Source organism: Pantherophis guttatus, chromosome 1 (assembly GCF_059756535.1).
Source record: "Pantherophis guttatus breed Tessera chromosome 1, ASM5975653v1, whole genome shotgun sequence".
In the NCBI taxonomy this organism is placed as follows: domain Eukaryota; kingdom Metazoa; phylum Chordata; class Lepidosauria; order Squamata; family Colubridae; genus Pantherophis; species Pantherophis guttatus.
Genome location: NC_142063.1, coordinates 67,024,655 through 67,045,377, shown reverse-complemented (window position 1 = coordinate 67,045,377; position 20,723 = coordinate 67,024,655). Strand labels below are relative to the sequence as shown.

Below are 20,723 nucleotides of genomic sequence, written 5' to 3'. Positions count from 1 at the left end.
GGAGAGATTAAGCTGCTGCAGAATAAGTGTTGGCAGCATTACTACATAAGATTGGCATGTTCTCTACTAGCAGATTGCAGTTTCCATCTATGGTCAAATGTAGAAATATATCCTATCATTTTATACATACAAAATGACCTGTACAAATATACACAATTTAGAATGCCAGGTGAATTTATTAATATTTGAGGAAAATATCCACGGCAATCAATGATCTAATGCTGCTACTGACCTAAACACTGCCGCCCAAAGTAGAATTTTTTTCATGATCCAAATAGCAGCCATAGGCGGCAGAAGTGGGGGCAGTAGTAATGCAGACGCAAAAGAATAATTTCGCCTTCCCCTTCCACTAAAAGTAGGGAAATGCCAATTATGTAACTAACATCACATCAGAGCTGGCATTTTGCCTCTTGCAGGATTTTTTTGGTACACAGTTTCCGAACATGTTCAGATACCAAGCTTTGTTTAAAGAACCTAGCAATCCAAATAGCTGCAAAAACTAGAAATAGTGTCAACATTTTTATTCATCCAATAATTCTTGAAATTTTCATGGTGGCAACAAAACAGTTTTACTGAACAGTGGTTACACAGAAAGAAGACAAACAAGTAAGGGATTTACAACAGTTTAAGGATGAAAAAGTTAAGATACTACAAAGCAGTCAATTCTGGAAATTTATAGAGAAGCAAGCATAGAATATTGCCAATGGATAGCAACTGTACAGATTCTTAAGGCATCAGCTAAGCTTCATTTGACAACCTATGAGTAAATAATTGTGAAAAATGTTCCTATTGTTTGCACATCTAGCAGGACTAAGATCAAGCTTCAGCTTTCATTTGCCTTAGGTGGTATAGAGGGAAGTAGAAAAGTAGGGAAATATTAAAAGGGGCATTTTCTCTATGTCAGAATCATGTCTCCAACACGAGTGAAGTCTTCCAGCTTTGTATGAAATCACAAAGGTGTTTGGGGAAAGAACTATCAAAGGAACTGCTCAGCTCTTCTCTGAGATCTTGCAGAAGCAGCACAGTAGATTTCCCGTTTGCATTCAGAATTTTGTCGAAGAATGTATTCCACAAATCACCATCGGTGGACCTAAACAAGAAGAAAAAAGCGCTTGAGAATATTCTGCATACCGCCACTTCCAGATTCTTGTATAAATTTGTACTTTCTCAGTTGTCCTCGATGCAGCCATAAAGTTCTCATCTAGATGTAAATGCTTTATTAATTTCATAAATATTGTTAAGACCTATGAGGTTGCTAAATACGATGAAATATAAAGGATCTTTGAAAGCACTGAAATCATTATATTTGTGGATTTTATGCCTTCTACTCATTAAGAAAGAAAAATTAAAAGCTGGCACAAGAAGTACCGTATTTTTCAGACTATAAGACGCACCGGTGTATAAGACGCACCAAGATTTCGAAGAGGTAAGCAAGAAAAAAAGGTTTTTGCCCACCCCGGCCCCCTGGAGCACTCTGCAGGCCTCCCAAAACCTTTGCGTGTCCCATTTTTCACAAAAACAGGGTGTGCAGAGGGTTTGGGAGGCTTGCAGTGTGGTCCTGGTGGCTGGGGAGGGCAAAAACGCTGTTTTTGTGAAAAATGGGTGAAAAACAGGGCGCACAGAAGGTTTGGGAGGCTTGCAGTGTACTCCTGGGGGCTGGGGAGGGCAAAAACGTGATGCGTGGGGGGTTTGGGAGGTCAAAAACGGGCCTGTTTTTCACAAAAATGGGGGCATTTTTGCCCTCCTCAGTTCATAGGAGCACTCTTTTTTTGCGAAAAATGGGCGCATTTTTCGCAAAAGCAGGACCCACAGGGCGGGGCTTCAGGAGGCAAAAAATGGCTGTATTCGGTATATAAGACGCACCAACATTTCCACCCTCTTTGGGGGGGGGGGAAAGGTGCGTCTTATACTCCGAAAAGTACAGTATATTTCTAAGAATGAATTGGATTCAGAGCACAAAATTTAGACTTAATATAATTGTTATACAACTGTAGAATTTCATGATTTCCAAAAAGTTTGTTCATTTCAAAGTGAAATACAAAATTTAAAATATTAGATAAACATATCGCAATTCAGAAACACAGTTAAAGCTCTGCATATATTTCATAACAAATGGTCTAATTGTCTAAAACTACAATACTATAACTAGAGTTTTAAAAAATATACTTTTGCCATTTATTTTAGTTTTACATTATTTCACTGCATGTGTTTATTCAAAGGGAAGGTTTTGATACAGATAAACAGCTTCAAGAATAAACACTGATGCAGTGCACCTTCCTAAAATAAACCATTTTCCTCCCTAAAATGAAGATTGTGTACTGTATTTTGTTTCTACTGAGTAGTTTTGGAAAGGGGAGTGAGTAATACAAAACACAATTGTACACACATTAAACATTGCCTCAAAAATGCCATATTGCATGTCTGTGCCTGCTGAAAGAAAGAGCAGTTCTCTTCTATTTGGTCAGCATGGAAATTCCGTAAGTCATATAATAAAAATATCTTTTTTATTATAAGTAACTGTTTGAAGTTATTTTCTGCAAACAAGTTGCCAGTAAGGAATTGAATACCCTTATTTTGTAATATACAGAATACAGAAATAAAATGGATTAGAGAAAGGATAGAAACACCTATTTCTTTCTCACCAACCTGTTCTTTGCTTCCCAAAATTCTTGATTTAAACTATCAAACAGATTGTTAACCTCAAGAGACTATGGAGCATTCAGGAGGATGAATTGTAAAATAGCAAAACTATTTCTCAATTTAAACAGAGTTAGGTTTTGAATTTTCCCCCCATCAGGTCAAAGAACCCTTTTCATTGAAGGACCAGAATAATTCATATTGAAACAAAAACCATGGTAATTCAAACTGCAAACCCACATGTAATGTAACATAATGCAAATAAGTTTATTATATGAATTTTAGTGAACTAATGTGCCTAGACAGAAAAGAGGGCATCACTGGGAACATTTTAGTTAAATTTATCTAGCTGATTTTTTTCTCATCTGTGAAATATAAGCATCAATTTAGGGACAGGAATAAGGAGCTCCTGCACACATACAAATATTTCAGTAGATATTCTGAACAGTCTGATCACTACAAGTATCCTGCTTATATCTGCTTGAAAACTCATCATATGCATTTCATTAGTCAGCTCAATGAAGCTGTTGATGCATATTCATCTATTTAAAGCTCACTCCTAAAAGGAAATGCTATAAAAAGGCAACCTTTTTTTAAGAATGCAACAGATAAATTCATCTACATTAAAACTGGGTAACTTAATTTATCAAATATGAATTGTTATGATGACGCATAACTCTAAGAAAGAAACCTATAGGAAATAAGAGTTTATACATTCCCTTGATTGTATAGGTGATAAAAATAAGTACTCTAAAGTTAAAGGCAAATAAGTATATAAATGGACAATTTAATACACTGCAGATCAGAAAGAGTTCAGTAGCAAAGCTCTTGGTACATCTCACAGTGGCTTAAATCAACCAAGTAAGAGCTATATAATATACAGATACCCCAGATTTCATGAAACTATTCTGAATCCCAATGTGTGATAAAAAGGCAAGTAGAATTCAGACCAATTGTAATGATTAAATCAGTCAGTCAGTCAGTCAGTCAGTCAAGCAATACCTTTTCTAAGTAATATACTTACATTACTCCATAAAATGTGTTAGATCAGAGTTCCGCAACCTCTCCAGCTTTGTGGACCAGAGGGGTGTGTGTGTGTGCACGTGTGTGTAAAGGGATGGTTTCGTGTGAGCAGTGAGCAAGTGTGTGCATGTGCAGCTCCATTTGAGTGGAGAGGACACACACCTGTTGCTTGAGCAAATGGAGAATGTGCACATATGCTTGCCTGTTTTTCATGCAAGTGGGGATGCATGTGTGTGCTTGCCCGTCACTTCTGCAGCCCAGTTCCAAATGGCTCAAGGCCTGGTAGTGGGCCCTGGCCCGGGAGTTGGGGACCCCTGTGTTAGATAACAGCAAATTGCTCAAAAATAGTCTGGCCACTTTACAATTAAATCCAGTGATTTCCATTACCACAAGCTCTCCTATTTATCCACCATAAACCTCAAGATCAAATCTGTTTGCAATTCACCTTTCTAAACCATCTGCACTATTTTTGTTGCTCTCCATCCTCATCCACTTGTTATGATCAGTTTTCTCTCCAGAGATCAAGTGTCCTGGAAAGATACATATTCACACTCATCGTCCTCAAGGTTAAGAGCTTCAGCAGGACATTTGTAAGTGGGAAAAGCAGTTGCTTCAAATTACAGTTCTCACAGACATCATTTAAAAAATAGCCCATATATTACTGGTAGTTCTGTGAACATTTTTAAAAAGTTTAGTTTTTAGTTTAGTTTTAACATTTTCTCTCTGTTATAAAATGATACTAAATGTCAACACAAATGTTACACGTATGTTGGTAAGTTAGTGCTGTAAAAATGAATCAATTGTTCTTCTACATTCTTGCACATTAAATTACCTACTGAGTAGCATGGGCTTTCATCTGTTTTTCATCTCATTAAACTTACCCATGCTATTACTAGCTCTAGTTTCTTGAATGATCTAGGCATTCATTTTCCCCAATTAAAGCCATACTATATAGATAAACTCACAGATTAGAGATAAAAAGTATGTGTGTTGAATTGATAAGGGATCTGGCCCAAGTAATGCATGGAAGGGAAGATAACATAATTTAAGAAAAGCAGTTGGAAATATAGTAGAAAAAGACTATTGTGGGATAGTAGCCACTAATCTACTCCTAAACTTGGAAACAGCATCAAATATTAATTACTTATATTAACAAAGATCAAGTGACCGAAGAATAAACAAAACTCTCTATATTGTAAAATGCTGAATTCTCATTTCATACCTTTTAATTATTGCATGTGCTAAAGAAAGAAGTGATATAGCAAATTGAATTTCAAGCCTTCAAATCAGGGAGCATTCTTTGTAATTTAAGAGAATTTATCTTGCCAGTCACTCCATGAGCTCCATGGTTGTATGGGGGGCATGAACTTTGTTTCAAATTTAACAGTTTAACCAGTATACTGTTTACTAAACAGTAGAATACATTGATTTTAAAGAGATAAGAAGCAGTCTGCATCAATAAATTTACTCAGCCTTTGAGCAACTGAGGCTATACTGCCTTAATAGTCTGGGCAGCACTACTACTTGAGGTGGGGTTATCCCAGGTATGTCTTATCCTAAACTTCTCAACACTGGAGAAAACTTTTCCATAGCCCCCATATGGAACAGGGGATCTCACATCAATAAGGGATGTTTAGAAGCTACTTAAATTGTATTTTTTACCCCACCATTTGTCCAAATAGCTCAAAATACTGTACAAAAGGCTTTTCTCTTAGCCCCACAACTGCTGTCCAAAAGAAATTAAACTGACAATGCAAAGACATGAGTTCGTAAAAGTCACATGAAGTTTGTGTGGTTAATCAGGGATCTGCACTACCCACCTGACAACTACGATATCTTGAAAGAATCTGTGAACAACAGTGCAAAGTGAAGAGTCACCCGTGTCACTTCTAGCTAACCTGGCCCGTCCTCAAGAGCAAAGGAGCATAATTCAAGGACCTCATTAAGTTATCCAAAGATTTCAGTGTGGTTATGCATATAGTGACAGTGATGGCTCCAGTTATTACTTTTCCAAGTGTACCACCTTGGTATGCTACTCAAAACCTATGGATAAACTATAACCCTGCTTTAGAGTATTGAAAAAGTTTCTGGAACAAGATATAGGGCTATGAAGGCATCTATTCATCCTCAACTTGGAGGATAGGCAGACATTGATTTTTCAAAGACAAAGTGAAGAGTCAAAGAGACAAAGACTGTTTTCAAATGTCTGACTGCCATATTCTTAGTATTAAAATTTATTATAAATGTTCCTGGCACAAATATTTAGTAACAAAATGTTTGTATTTTCCAGGTACTAGATCATTCTTTGGCTAAATGAAAGCATTGGAAGAATAAAGAAGCCATAATACTGTGATGGGTAGCCTCTAGTTTCTACTTCTGGAATGGGGAAGGTCCAATCCATCCACCCTTTTGGTTAAAGGGATTAACTGTTTTTGCTGTAGGAGGCAGTTGTAGTAATCCTGTCAGTCAGTGACTAGATTCATATGTTAAGCTAAGACATAATGTGGTTGTCTTGGTTTTGGCTTGGCATGTGAGTATAACCTCTAAGCTTACTCAACAAACAATGGCTATAGATACAACAGGATTATATCACAAAGTATCCCTGAGCATTTTTTTCCACATTGCAATTCTACATTAAAGTTGATACCACATTTAATATTTCTACTAAAAACATGAAATAAGTTTTATGTTCTCACTTCACTGTTTAAAAGACATTTAAATTATTTGACATTTTAGCAGAATTTACTTAATCAAAATTCTGGGCCATCCAACTCCAAACTAATCTCGACAGCTTTATAAAGTGAGAAAAAAAACACACCCCAATTTGATAACAACCACCCCACCCCTGCAAAACAATACCTATACAAGGTAATAAAGCCATTCTTCCACATCTTCTCTACCTTAAGCAGCTCAAAATCAGGCAAGATGGTCACTACACTATACAGACGAGACCTACTAGGAATCTTGACTGGTGTAATCCAGGAGAAGGGCCTTTTTTGCCAGAGCCCCTGCCCATTGGAATATTTTGCCATAGGAGGCGAGATGTGCCCTCCTCTCATTTACCTTCAGGAAAAGCCTCAAAACTTGGCTATGCTGATTGGGTTGGACTCCTGAAGGAAAAGCTGTTGGCTGGAGTTGGTTGGTGCAGTAATAGAGAAGGAACCACCATCTCTCGGCTCCAAACACATGGTTTTTAGTTTGGATTTTTTGTTTTTAATCTTTTTTTAATCTTTATAATTGTTGGGATATTTGTTTGCATTATCACTTCGTAAGACAATCACCTCGAGCCACCAGATGGGTGGCAAATAAATGTAATAACGTACTAGGTGCCTTGGGTGCAATCCCAAAACTGGAACCCCACTTGAATACTGTTGGCATTGGCAAAATCACCATCAGTCAATTGCAAAAGGCAGCTTTACTTAAAACAGCCTGTGATGATACTTTTAACACTATCAAATATCAACATCGGCCTATCCCAGGTTCTTAGGAAAGACTTGATAGGTGGACAAAAATGCCAAACCCTGTTTAAACATCTGGCTGACTGTGACAAACCATAATAGATTCAGCAACAGAAAAAAACCCTTCCTCTGTCCCACTAAATGACATGCTTAATCAATGGGACCCAAAGCAAGCTGGGTCTTTCAAACAGCCCCGTGTAAATCATACTGCATTAACCCACCTTCAAAGTGTACAAGATGCCTATTTGTTGATATTAAGATTAAAAAAATAGTATTAAACTGCAGTTTAGTATAGTAACACCCTGAAACACAAAATGCAAAATTGGGTCACATATATGTCTGTGGAGATTCTGAGTCATCCAGGTCTTGATTGTCCTAAAGATGCTTTTTCAGGAGGCAACTAGACTTTCTTGGGGTTTGTTTTTTTTGAAGATGTTTTGCTTCTTAGCCAAGAATCTTCTTCAGCTCTGACTGGATGGTGTCGAATGGAAGGATTTATATTCCTTGCAGTCATAATGACAAGCTGCCTGCAAGAAATATAAATCCTTCCATTCCCCACCACCCAGTCAGAAATGAAGAAACTTCCTGGATGAGAAGCAAAACATCTTCAAAAGAAAAAAACAAGATAGTCTGGTTGCCTCCTGAAAAAGCACCTTTGGGTCACATATACTTAAGTCCCAGGACCACCTGTGGTTGTCACAATTACTTAACTAATTAACATGTTATTCTGATTTAATATGTCATTCCTCTCGATTAATGGTATAATTTGTCATGGTGAATCTAGAATGGGAAACAAAAGGCACAGTCTTTGAAATGCTAAAAACTTACTGAGATAAATCTTTATTAGTTTTCCATCTGTCTTCTTCCCAATGAACTTGCAGGTATTCCCCAAACAAAATCAAATGGGCAGTGTTTGCAATGCCAAGCATGTCCACCTGGAACGATTGAAGGATTTCTGTGTTAATAATAATGATTTGTAATTCCACAATCTTTAATCATTCGAGTCATATAATGAAAAAAGTAATCTTTTTAGAAGCAGCTTACTCCAGAAATATTACATCTACTTCAAATGTATTTTTTCTGGGGTTTAAGATGTCAAAATTTTAAAAATATTTTAAAAATAAGAGTTAAAATGGGGTTTTACCTGATGTACTGGGGTGTTTTCATTAAAGATCTGCTGTCCAATCTGGGTCCGAGTTATTGGGAAGCTTTTCAGTGAATTCTCAGTTGGCTGTCGTTTTAAATCTAGGCTGTGAGAGAAATCTACAATCTTCAGAATTTTGTTAGTCTTCTCCATGGCAAATGGAGTGTAAATTCTGAAAGAGATGAGATTTGCAGTTTAATTGAATGGTTATAGTATTTGCACATGCCCGTCTTACTGCTTCCCTCTAGTGTTTGTGCTAAGAATTTGATTCATTCTTAGCAGTGTACTTGATATAAAGGAAAAGCAAGGTTTTCCCTTAATCGATTATCTGTGAATGGTATGTGTATGTGCGCGTGCACATACGTGTGTAGAGGTACTTTGTAAACACTGCCATAGGAAAATATGATTGAAAAAAAATCAACAGGTAGCAGGTGAGGATAATAAAAGCAAGTGGTTGGAAGAAGGATGGGTATGTATTCAAGTGAAACCATACTGGCTGTTTTGAGGCAAAAAAAGGGCAATCACATCAGTCTTTTCTCTTTTTGTTGCTTGTAAAAGATGGAGGATGATTGTCTCCAATGGAGACTCCCCTCTATTCATGAAAGCCAGCTATGTGACCAAAGTCGCATGAAAACCAGATCCTTAATTAGCAAAGAATATTTATAGGTTAAGGTTTTTTTTTGACTGAAGATTTTATCTTCTACAAATGAAAGGAAAAGAAGAGACTAAGGCTACCATACTGGCCTGGAATAAGGGCCACTGAACTCCATAGGGCATTGCAGAATAATTTATCTTTGCCACCCTTTGATGTCCACCGCATTTATGTAGGTGCACAAAAGACTAGTTTAAATAGAAAATGTTTTGTATGCATATATATATATATATATATATATATATATATATATATATATATATATATATATATATATATGTGTGTGTATGTATGTATGTATGTATGTATGTATGTATGTATGTATGTATATGTATATGTATATGTATATGTATATGTATATGTATATATAACCTCGATACTTTATTTTACAACAGGCATTAATTTTATTCAGTCAATACTGATTTTTTGCCCTGGTCTTCCTTTTTCTGGAATGAGGGCTCTGGGGACTAAAACTAATTTATACATTTGTTGGGATCTTCAGGATTAATTGCAATAGGAGTTAGGAACAATACTTGACAAAACATGTAACTTTTCTTACATGTAATCTTTGTGTAGGAATTTATTAGTTTGTTTGGGAAGAGGGAAAGTATCTTAAATTCAGATTTATCTTTCTTTCCAATAAATACAGTTCTGCTAGTTCTTCACTCACTCAGCCCAAAGTTTTCATAGTGCTTGTTCTACTACTAGAAACCGATAATATATAGAACAGATGGCAGTTCCTTTAAAATGGTCATAAGATCGTTATATTTGTAGCATAAAAATATAAAGGCAATATGCATGTGACTGACCACTTTTGGAATGCTATTAAAAATATTTAAAATAAAATGGCAAAATAGATACTTTTGTAGCAAGCTATATCAGCATCAAAATTAATGTGACACGTTTGAAAGTTTTTATCGTTCATTATAGTGTACCCACAGATTAAACAAAATAGTTTACTGTTTTGTTTTAATATTTTCAACTACAGAGGTCTGCAAATTATGCTTGAAGACTTTAGCACAAATGCTGGACCAGATACTTCACAGCTATCTGTCTGTCCGTCTGTCTTTTCTCATCCTTAAAACTATCCTTAAAAACAGAACAACAATGCCATTTGCCAAATTTAAATGGAGAAATAATATATGCAAATAATGGTCTGAAAACTGAATAGCATATAATACAGTATATATTTCTACTATGCCAGACTTCCTTTTAGTTACATTAATCCAGCTCTCACTATGCATTACCTCTTTTAGTGTAACAATACAACCCATAAAAATAGTATTACAATCAAAATCACACAGGGGCGCTGGGTTCATATTGTACTAATCATAGAATAAACTATATTAAACAAAATCACAAAATGACTTATTCCTGTTGTGTGTATTGTGATCTATAAATTGTAGCTTATGGCAATTTATGAAATTTATTCAATTGTGTTTTTTCTGTAAACAATAATCAAGCAAATCATGTTTTACCACAATGTGTAAAGTAAGTTCTTTTCCTAATACAAGTTTTTTCCTCTGTACAATTGTTATATGACACTCAGTTCTCAATAAACTAGAATATTAATGATTACACCTATATGTTTGTCATCAATAACACTGAAGGTCACAGATGGCTCCAAATGGATTGGTGAGCTTCTTATAAATCTTAGGTACAAATTAGGAGAGAATACAATCAAACTTGAATTTACTGACTCAAGAGTCCATAGTCTTTATTACAACATCAATTTAGGATTAATTATTGTAATGATCTTATTTTTTTCCTCAGTGACATACATTGCCCAAAATCAAGCTTGCATCTACTTGGAATATTATTTTGAATAGTGCCAGTCTAAAAACACAAAACTTGAGGTCAATAAACAAAGGTAGTCAACCTGTCTCCCAAGAACAATGTTTCCGGATTCAGATTCCCATGGATTATTTCCGCTTTATGTAATTTTTCCACCACTTCTAGGAGGTTGTCAACTATCAGCAGTACCACTTCTTGAGGGATAACTTTATCATGCTGGATCATATCCTATGGGGCAGGGGAATAAAAACTAGGCATAAGCAAATTTTCTACCATTCTGATCCTAACTAAGTTAATTAAATCTTGAACTATCATGCCTATATTCCAAGCTTGCTTTTCTTAATCATATACATTTATTTTTATTTTGCATCGTCTACTTCTGTTCCGATTCTTCATATAGCTGTTTTACTTACACATGAAGATAAGTGTGCATAAATTGTTCAATTCCTACGCATTCAATAATGTACATACTGACCTGTACAGTGAGAGAGCGTATTGTCTCATGTAGAGTCACACAGCCATTGTGATATAAGTAACAAGTGCAGTATTGACTAAAGTTCTGGTCAAATTCAGCACCTAGGCGCTCTTGAAGTACCAATAATATGTAGAAGTCCCATGGCACAGGATCAGAATGTACCTGCATAAAGAATATTTACAACTATGACTTCCTAATAGTCAAACCTCAACAGCTATGCTTATCCAAATTTAAGGGATTATTTTGTTATCTGATAATGTACAATTATAGCTAATATACACAGCCCAGTTGCTTGCTTGTGAGATAGCCGATTGTATAAATTAAATAAACAAGTAAATAAATGGCGTGTTTATGTAGCAGATAAATTTGAGCCAATATGGCAGATCTCATTACAGCAATTGAAATATCATGCTTCTATCGCAATTTCACCATGGAAAGGTATTCTATTATGACCATTGTGCTTCACTGCCTGTAGAAAATCTGAAAACATTGCCTAATTCCACTCTAGTTTTAGGGATGGGATGAGCAATCAAAATTGGATTAGAGTGGCCCACATAATGCAGGGAAACTTCACAGACTGAATTAAAAAGAATTGGTTATATCTAACAGTATCATTCTCCTAGCAAAACATTCTTTGCAACTATATGTCTTTCTGAATAGGGACACTGCTCCCTAAAGAAAATCTGGGACACATTTCAGCAGAACAAATAGAAGTTTCATTCTGACCTGAACTCTTTCTCTTATGCTTCAGAATTTCGCCTTACTTTTCATTGAATGATTGATTTTTTTTTAAAAAAAAAGATAACATTACTATTCAGCTTAAGGCAGTAGTAAAAATTAAATCTTTTGCTGCCTTTCTACATTTTTATGGTGACAATCTTTTTGTATTTTTAACTGTTGTTTGAATAGAGTACATTTTTGTTTTTAATTAAAAAACAATCTTAAGGGTTTGAGCAACATGCCATTTTAGAACAGAAGCAAGAGAACTGCATTGCAAATTAAAGGGACAGGTTGAAGGGCTTCATAAGTGTTTAATGAATATATGGGAGCATGAAAGAGTTAAAGTATGATCAAAATAAAATAATTATACCTTTATTAAAAATGCTGAATCCTTATTTGTTATGTTAGCTGATACAGCAGAGAATATCTTGTCTTGTTCACTTATCAAATACTCATGAGTAACATGATAAGTAGCATTTCCTGTTGAAACAGAATTGTTTGCAAAAACAAATCATTACTAGAACATTTCGTGTTCTTAACATCTTTACACATTTAGAAATAATATTTAGGCATATGAACATTTAATTCTAAAAAGACCCTACATCTCTTCACACCTCTAGAGTTGATATGGTTGTTTCTTTATTAATCTGGAATTATTGGGAAGATAGCACAATGGATCGCATTTGGAGGATTGCATCATAATCAACATCACTATTTGCATATTTATTTGTACTGTGCAATGTTTCAGAAATGCTTTGAAACCTCACATGAGCACAGCACCTGCCTGCTATTAATTAAAGCAATGGACATTTTTCAGACATCTGCCTGAGCACAAAACTGTACCTGCTTTGAAAGCTGCATTAAAGAAGCAGCTTCTTACAGTAGCATTTTTTTCTTCAGGCTCATGAGACAATTTGAAAAAAGCTAGAATCCTTTAAAGCTGTGATGCTGAACCTATGGCACGTGTGCCAAAAGTGGCACGCAAGCTGTCGTTCAGCTCTGGCGTGCATGTGCGCATGCCTCCTGCAGACCAGCTGGTTTTTGGGTCTCTGCCATGAATGCACAGGGTGCACGTGCATGCATGGGTGGGGCACATGCGGGGCCGCATGTGCGGGCCCAGGATGCACGTGTGGGGCCATATGTGCATTGCATTTTGGAGGTTTGGGTGCGCGCTTTCGGCACTCGGTCCAGAAAAGGTTAGCTATCACTGCTTTAAAGAATAGTAGGAAAGCACTATGTTTGCCCAAGATTAGAAGCACATCTCCTAAATTATTTTCAATCACACACAACCCTTATTTGGACACTGTTGCCCGCTGTAAATGTAACCTTTTAATGGCACTAATGATATTTTCGACAGTAGTTTAATAGGATAAATGTTTTAAATGTGACAAGACGAATAGCTGAATTCCTTGGTCAACTTTCTGTGATTCCCTGTATCACTAAGGATTAACTCAAGAGAAAAAGAGGCAACTGAAATTTAAGGCATCATCAATTAGACTAATATAAACCGTTCAGGGTTCACAAAATACATTTCATCAGGTTAAAGATCAGCATCTGCATGGTAACATGGCAAGTTAAAACTGAGATAAAATAAAATACAAAAAAACTAATACAATTCAAGCTTTAAGTGGCAAACTAGACCTGGGTTCTACACTTTAATCCAAGGCCCAAGTACTTATCTGAAATTGAAAACAATAAGAACAAATCATTTTTCAATCTTACCTGAAGTAACTAAACCCTGCTTTAGAAACCCAACATGAAAAAATAAAATTGACCTAGTAGAACCAGACTTAAGCAGGGAGCATCTTAGCAAGGTTCAAGTCACCCTTTTTGACCTTTAATTTCCACCAATTAACAAAAGATTAAACAATTCCACTTCATACATTCTAAGGGGACTGCAAACAGGATGTGAAGTTACATGCTGGCCATGGCTTTTCCACTCTCCCTCTAGACTTTCTTATTAAAACAGATTATACCATAACAAAACTATAATAATCCTCACCTAAATTAACTTCTTTTTCCAATTCTATCCAAGGCATAATCTGATCCTCCTGTTTAAAGTTAAACGCCTGCGTCAAGAAATCTGGAAGAGGTTGCAAGAACTGTTTGCGTTGTTCAGCATTCTGCAAACCCTCAGAAGTGTCATCTAAAAAAAACCCAAAACCATAATTTGTCAAATAACAATTCCATAATGCATAGTAATTTTCCTCTATAATAACTAAACAGAAATTGAAAATTGTTGTTCAAGTAAGCTATGTTTCCCACTCAGAATGTGTTTTATATTACCAATGTGTATTTTCTTGCCTTACATTTGACAGCATTGTCCAGCCTGACCTGGTATTGTCACCATTAACAATATATAAGACAGCTTTGCATGAATCAAGAATCCAGTTAATTTTGGGACAGTGTCCCAGCACCCCTCACCCCTCCAAGGACATGAAAGAATTAGGGGCAGCAAAGTCAAGTTGTTCTGCTCTAAAACTCAGGGACTGAAGCCACACCATTTGCTAACTCCCCTATGGCTCATAGACCACTAATGCTAAGAAGCCTTGCAAAAACTCCCTCAAACTGTTCCTGGTATATTGCTTATACAGTCTTCAATTATTAATTGAATCAATTAGAATGGAATGGAATGAATTAGAATAGAATAACCTTGTCACTTTGTATGAACACTAATCAGCAAACATTAAAATGAAATTTCGTTGCATACAGCTCTCAAAGGGTCACCATGTTCAATATACACTACATAACCATGATAGAATAAATAAATACAAAAGTATGCATATACCCACATATATGACACAGAGAAACAACAGTCTAGTTTGGATGTATACATGTACATGGCGAGAAAAACGAATCTTGCAACTTTACCAGATGGATGGCAAAGGGAACAAAGCTGTTACAGAATCTGGTAATCCTCCTAGAAATACTTGGAAACCTCCTCCCAAAGGGGAGTAACAGAAACAGACCGTAAAGTGGGTGTGTGGGGTCTCTAACAATGCTTTGAGCTCTAAGCATGTAGCACTTATAAGCAGTATCCTGAATAACAGGAAGCAAGCTTCCTATAATCTTCTCGGCTGCCCTTATCACTCTCTGTATGGACTTTCTATCTGAGGTACTGCTGCCACCAAACCAAACAGTGATGCAGTTTGTTAAAATGCTCTCAATCATGCCTCTGTAAAAAGTGGCCAGGACAGATTGCCTTATTAATGAATTATATGTAGTAACTGTTCATAAAAAATGAAGACTGGAGACTGAGTGAACACCAGGAGATTACTGAGAGACTGTACCACTTTTTCCAAGGCCAGTATCATAATACCCTCCCTTAAAGAAATGCTAACCAACTACTTTTGCTAAATAGTTTGTAGAACATAGTTACACATTTATATTTATTCAGCATATGTTTTGAGCCTGGAATAAGAAAGTAAGTTGTCAGTTGCAGACTCACCAGAGGCATTTTCAACATCATTGGTGATTTCATCAATAGTATGAATCAATTCCAGTTTCTCCGGAATTTGTTCCAATTTAACAGTAGAGATTTGTGTTGGGGAACTTGATGATGCCGAAGATCTGGTATCTTCCTGGCTTGCCTCCAAAATTGGACTACACATAATTGGAAAACAACTATCAGATTTACATCCTGCAAATTTATTCAAGCTGCCAAAAACTCCAAAGAGCACACATTTAAAGTGGATTTTTTTTCCTCAACCTTCTTGCAGTTAGAAGGTAAGAGGTAGTAGAGCTGAATATCATTAATGTACTGATGCCACTTTACTCCAGAGCTGCATATAACCTTTCCCAGCAGTTTCACATATAGATATTAAAAAGCATGGGAGAAAACTGTTTAATGCATTATTTTTTAAGACAATCCATGAATTACTATTAGTAGCAATTCAAATATAATTTTGTCCTGAAATTCTACTTATGAGGGGGCAAGGTGTAGGCCTCAAGTTTACACAGAATTTTATGACTAGGAATTCTTTGGATGCAGTGATAATATATAATTCTCTTGATATTCTCATCAGCAAGTAGAATTTATTTCTAATTTTATAGCAGAATAGCAGGTAAGCCATCTGGGGAACATCGTGAAATTCTGTAAATTATATAACCACAATATATGCAACCAAAACAGCTGTATGTTCAATCCTATACAAACATTCAAAAAGTGTTGACCTCCCAACTGAGTTACCTCAGTTTTTTCACATAGATGGACTCCTCATACTGTTCTTCACAAACAACTGTTTGTTGATTCAGAGGTATAGTTTTAGACTCCAGACATTCTTGCTCTAGTTTGTCATCCGGCTGATTTCTCTGTTCCGTTATTCCATGGAAAGGTGTTGACACTAGATGGGCAGCCCTAACAAAATCACACGTGTCTTCAGGATTAGGACAAAGAGTTTTATTCTTATATAAGCCTGTGACAATTGCATCTTCACTCAAGGGTTCAATTTCTTGAAATTCATCCTACAGAAAAATGCAGAAGAGATCACAACATGACTATCTCTGAGAAGACTGATTCTGTGATTCAGATAGGCTTTGCAACACAAAATAATTGGTTTGGAATTCTATTAAAATAGATTTATCTCCTAAACTATTTCAGCACCAACTGAAACTTTTACATAATTGTAAATGTATAATTTTTCCAAAATTCAATCCCAAACACATAGAGTAGATTTTGTTAGTTATTTTGAACAATTCTAAATAACCAAAAACAAATAAATTGTTAAAGAAAAGTGAGTTTTGGCTCTTTAAAACGACCTATTATGATAGCTGGCAAATTTCTTTTCCTGATTATTAGACTATATCTAGAATTATGCTTCTTACCTTTTATTTTGTGCCATGCTATTTTCTGAAATATACTGATGCATAGGGTAAACTGAACAGCAATTCATATTTTATTCATATAGACAGACAGATATCAATATACAGACAGATATAGATATACCGATTGCTCATTCAGAGTCAATTAAATGAAAATGCTATAAATTTGCTAACATTTGCATAAACATATGTGTAGATAGACAAAGGCATCACCTACTAATGAAGAACTTTAATTTGGGATTGTGCAGAAAACATATAAAAATGATTTGCACTTGGCTTAATCTCAAGCAGTCTTTAGAGTGAAACTTGAACTAATGAATCATATTTCTGGTAAAAGTGATCTATCCCTGAAAGATGCAAAATAGTAGGGGGGTGGGAGAAAGGTCATAGTAAGCATCCCATCGTGCACTACATTTGACAAGTTGCCAGTATATAATTTCTGGTAAATTACAAGTGGAATGTAGCCTTAATCAAAAACATATTTTTCAAGCTTGAAATGAAGCTTTTAGATGAAACTTAAACTGAAGCTCATCAGTTGTTAAGAAACAGGTTTACAGATCAAGCTCAGACAGCTGACCATAGACCTATCTATGTATTTTTAAATATGTACATTCACAGATATAAGGTGGTAGAACCCTAAATTTGTTGGCTTGCAGTCTGCTATACATGCAAACACATTTTTGATAAAAGTAGTATTTTTACAGGCAGGAAGATATAATGGGTTTTTAGAGCAAAATAGACTCGTAATATGCATCATACAAACCATGAACACTTACAGAATTTCCAGGAGGTATGTTTTCCTTAGCGGTGACACTTTCGGAAAGTTTGCGGACTGTGAGGGGATATCTACCATGTACCAGTGAAAAACTAAAAGATATAACAAATGCATATTTTGATGACACTGAACATTCACCGAATTCTAGAATCTTATTTAAAATACTGGACTTGTAACGTGCTGAAATATACCATTTATTAATATTTTAAAAGTTTATATTTACCTGGCAGTCTTACTTTCTAGAGCAGATGACTCATCAAAAATAGAGAAAGGCATAGAATTCACAGGTGGACAGATCTCAGCATCTGAAAGATAAGTTGTTGAGTTTTATGGTGGCCAGTTTAATATTTTCCAGAGGTTGAGTACATTAATAATATAATTATCAAGAGCACTTTAATATCCTATCTCTATATTCATTGACTTTATACTTTTTTTTCTGAAACTGGCATCTGCTCACAAGCAGATTGCATTATTATAATGAACAGAATTACATCTCACTTAAAAAAAATTCTACACAACTTTTGTCAATTATAATTGTTAGCAACTGTTAGTCTTCCAGCAGAACAAATTAATACAGGGATCCAGGAGTTTATATCTGAATTGGCTCAAATCCCCACTCATACTCAAGTTCATGTGCTTACACACCATAACAGTCTCAGTCTAACTTATTTAATTGCTATGAAGAAACCATATCGGAAGTAAGGCACTATAGGTAATCCTCACTTAGCAGTCACAATTGTGACTGGAAGTTTGATACTAAGCAGAAAATCACACAACTACAACAGACTTCAACCTTACTTCCCCTTCTATTGTTAAATGAAGCAGTGCAGTTGCAATGCAAGCAATCATGTGACTCCAACATATTCTATTTTCATTCGTCCATATTCTCCAGTGACATTGCTTGCCACAAGTGATCGTAAAACACACAAATGGTGATCATATGACAAGGAGCACCGCAATAGGCATAAATATACGCAGGTCACAAAGCGTGCAAATCAGTTATGAAATCATAGGATGCTCTGATGGCTATAAATGCAATAATTGGTTATAACACTGTTTTAATTTCAAATGGTTGCTGCATGAGAATTGCCTGTATGTAAATTTCTCTCCTAGGCAGAGTGAGATATAATTACAATAGTCATTCCTAGTCTCAATTCCTTCCTCCAAAATGGAAATAGAAATTTTGGAAGAACACACCATTTCCCACTATTTTATTTTTAGAAAATAAAAAATATCATACCACAAACTGTTATCTGGCTTTTCCACTAAAAGTCCTTAACAATATCATTATGTGATAGGTGAGTTTTTCTGCCATTTTCTCAATCTCATTGGCTTTAAAGAAACCTTTCAGCAGCTGCCAACAGCTACTGTTTGTACTTTGTTCTAGTCTTTTGCATCCATTTTCCTCAAAGATACATTCAGATAAATGTACAATAGCAGTTTTCAAGCAGATTAGAGACACAAAGATGGCCAAATCTCTTCAGACAATCAAAGCATCCACCCAAGTTTTCCAGATTCAGTCTCTTTATAAAGGAACATAGGAAGAGGGGGAAAAAGGAACAGAATGGTCCATAAAATGGTCAAATGCTTTCCCATCAACACCGTAACATTATATATTTGTATAAACTTACAAATATAATCTGAGATGCTGCATAATTAAATTTGGCTTACATAATGGTAAACTAGGTGAGCGGCTATATAATGGCTAGGATGGAAGCAGGATGTCCCTCACTAGAACTGAAGAATTTCTCTCCCTGCAAAGCAAGCTAATGAAGGAAGTTTAAGTTGCAATTTGATTATTTTCATGCTCTCAAAAAAGAAAAAAACTAACTCACTTTACCAATGGTTAGGAGATTCATATAAAAATACTTCCCATCTTCCCTTTGGTTGAACTCATGATTTAGTTTTTTTAAAAATCTATAAATATAACTTACCATTGGAGTTTGAATTCTTGCACTGATTACTTTCAGCCAGCTCAAAATTGCTTTAAGGTGACAGGATGTAAAACAGAAAAGAGGTTAATTTATAGATCTTCTAATACTTATTTAAATGTATGTGTACAAGTAATTGCTTATTTCGGCATAAAATTTTGAATTATTGGCTTTTTTTAAAAAAAGATCTCTTTCTTCCTCCTTCCCTTTAGCAAAGCAATCTTTCCATTACCTTTTCATAGAAAAACACTCTGGAAGAAACCCTTCAACAACTGCTTCAGTATCTAAAACACACTGCTGTTCAGTTGGGGAAAATTTCAAATCCTTTGATGCGGCAGAAAATACAGCTGCAGTCTCTTGTTCTACTTGTTGCTGTGATCATTGAATAAACAATAAAAATTTGACAACACGCATCAAGTATAATGCAATTGCACAGAAGTTAAATAATAAGCGTATGATAAAGCCAAAATAGAATACTACCTGAGGGTCTGATTTCTGCTTACTTGCTTGCTGCTGTCTCACCACTTTTTCCATTTCTTCAATCTTTCTCTGCAACTCAGCTTTTTTTTGTGCTAAAGCCTGCAGTTCTTTTACATGAAAGAAAAACAAGATATAAACTTCAAAGCAAAAAGCTGTAGCAAAATGCTAGAGATTGCATTAAAAAAAATTCCTTAAACTCCTATGTAATATATAACTCCAGCTATTCAGCATTGTAACACTAACAACATTCTCTAGATCTTTAAAAGAGAAACTTAGAACCAGGCTGCCATTTATAATGGCAGCACTGTGTGTAACCCCATTCTAAAGCATAATTAAAATAAACATATGACTCCTATGCCACAAAATTGTTGTGTAGAATCAAAACAGAAAAGGATTTGCAAACAAGCACAAATATTCTGGAATAAAAGAAAGGAAAATAGTTTTTGTATATTTTTAAAATCTTCCATTACTTCTTTTGTTTAGAAAAAGATAACTTGGGCAGATTAAGGTATGTCTTGCCACTTATATTTAAGGGCTCATTAGAAAATTAAAATGGCAGCATTCTTATCCCAGTTTAACAAAAATCTCTACCGTAGGGTAGGGGGAGAGTACCTTTAAAAAAAAATACATGCCATATTGCAATGGCTGGACAGAGATGGTTTCAGCTGTAGAATAACCCAAAGGTGCTTTTCAAACCTCTTTCAACCATATGATGCTAAATATAGCAACCTTTGGAAATTATCAGTGCATTCCCCTCAAAACTCTTAAAATACCGACATTTAGCAATTCTGGAAGTTTCTTTGTAGTTTTTGG

General features: G+C 35.5%; 1 protein-coding gene across 2 annotated transcripts in view; it reads right to left on the bottom strand.

Annotated features, from left to right (window-relative positions):
* Positions 1-506: 506 nt before the first annotated feature.
* Positions 507-20,723, bottom strand: part of BUB1B (BUB1 mitotic checkpoint serine/threonine kinase B) — a 26,936-nt gene continuing 6,719 nt past the window's right edge. For both annotated transcript variants that reach the window (XM_087875584.1, XM_034417879.2), the window contains exons 10-23: positions 19,911-20,017; positions 19,663-19,802; positions 19,434-19,483; positions 17,723-17,804; positions 17,501-17,591; positions 16,093-16,367; positions 15,352-15,506; positions 13,906-14,049; positions 12,274-12,383; positions 11,184-11,345; positions 10,794-10,936; positions 8,263-8,434; positions 7,947-8,053; positions 507-1,090 (exon numbers count right to left, since the gene is read on the bottom strand). In XM_087875584.1, the coding sequence (XP_087731710.1) occupies positions 907-1,090; positions 7,947-8,053; positions 8,263-8,434; positions 10,794-10,936; positions 11,184-11,345; positions 12,274-12,383; positions 13,906-14,049; positions 15,352-15,506; positions 16,093-16,367; positions 17,501-17,591; positions 17,723-17,804; positions 19,434-19,483; positions 19,663-19,802; positions 19,911-20,017 (1,922 nt within the window). In that variant the 3' untranslated portion in view covers positions 507-906. The remainder of the gene's footprint in view (positions 1,091-7,946; positions 8,054-8,262; positions 8,435-10,793; positions 10,937-11,183; positions 11,346-12,273; positions 12,384-13,905; positions 14,050-15,351; positions 15,507-16,092; positions 16,368-17,500; positions 17,592-17,722; positions 17,805-19,433; positions 19,484-19,662; positions 19,803-19,910; positions 20,018-20,723) is intronic.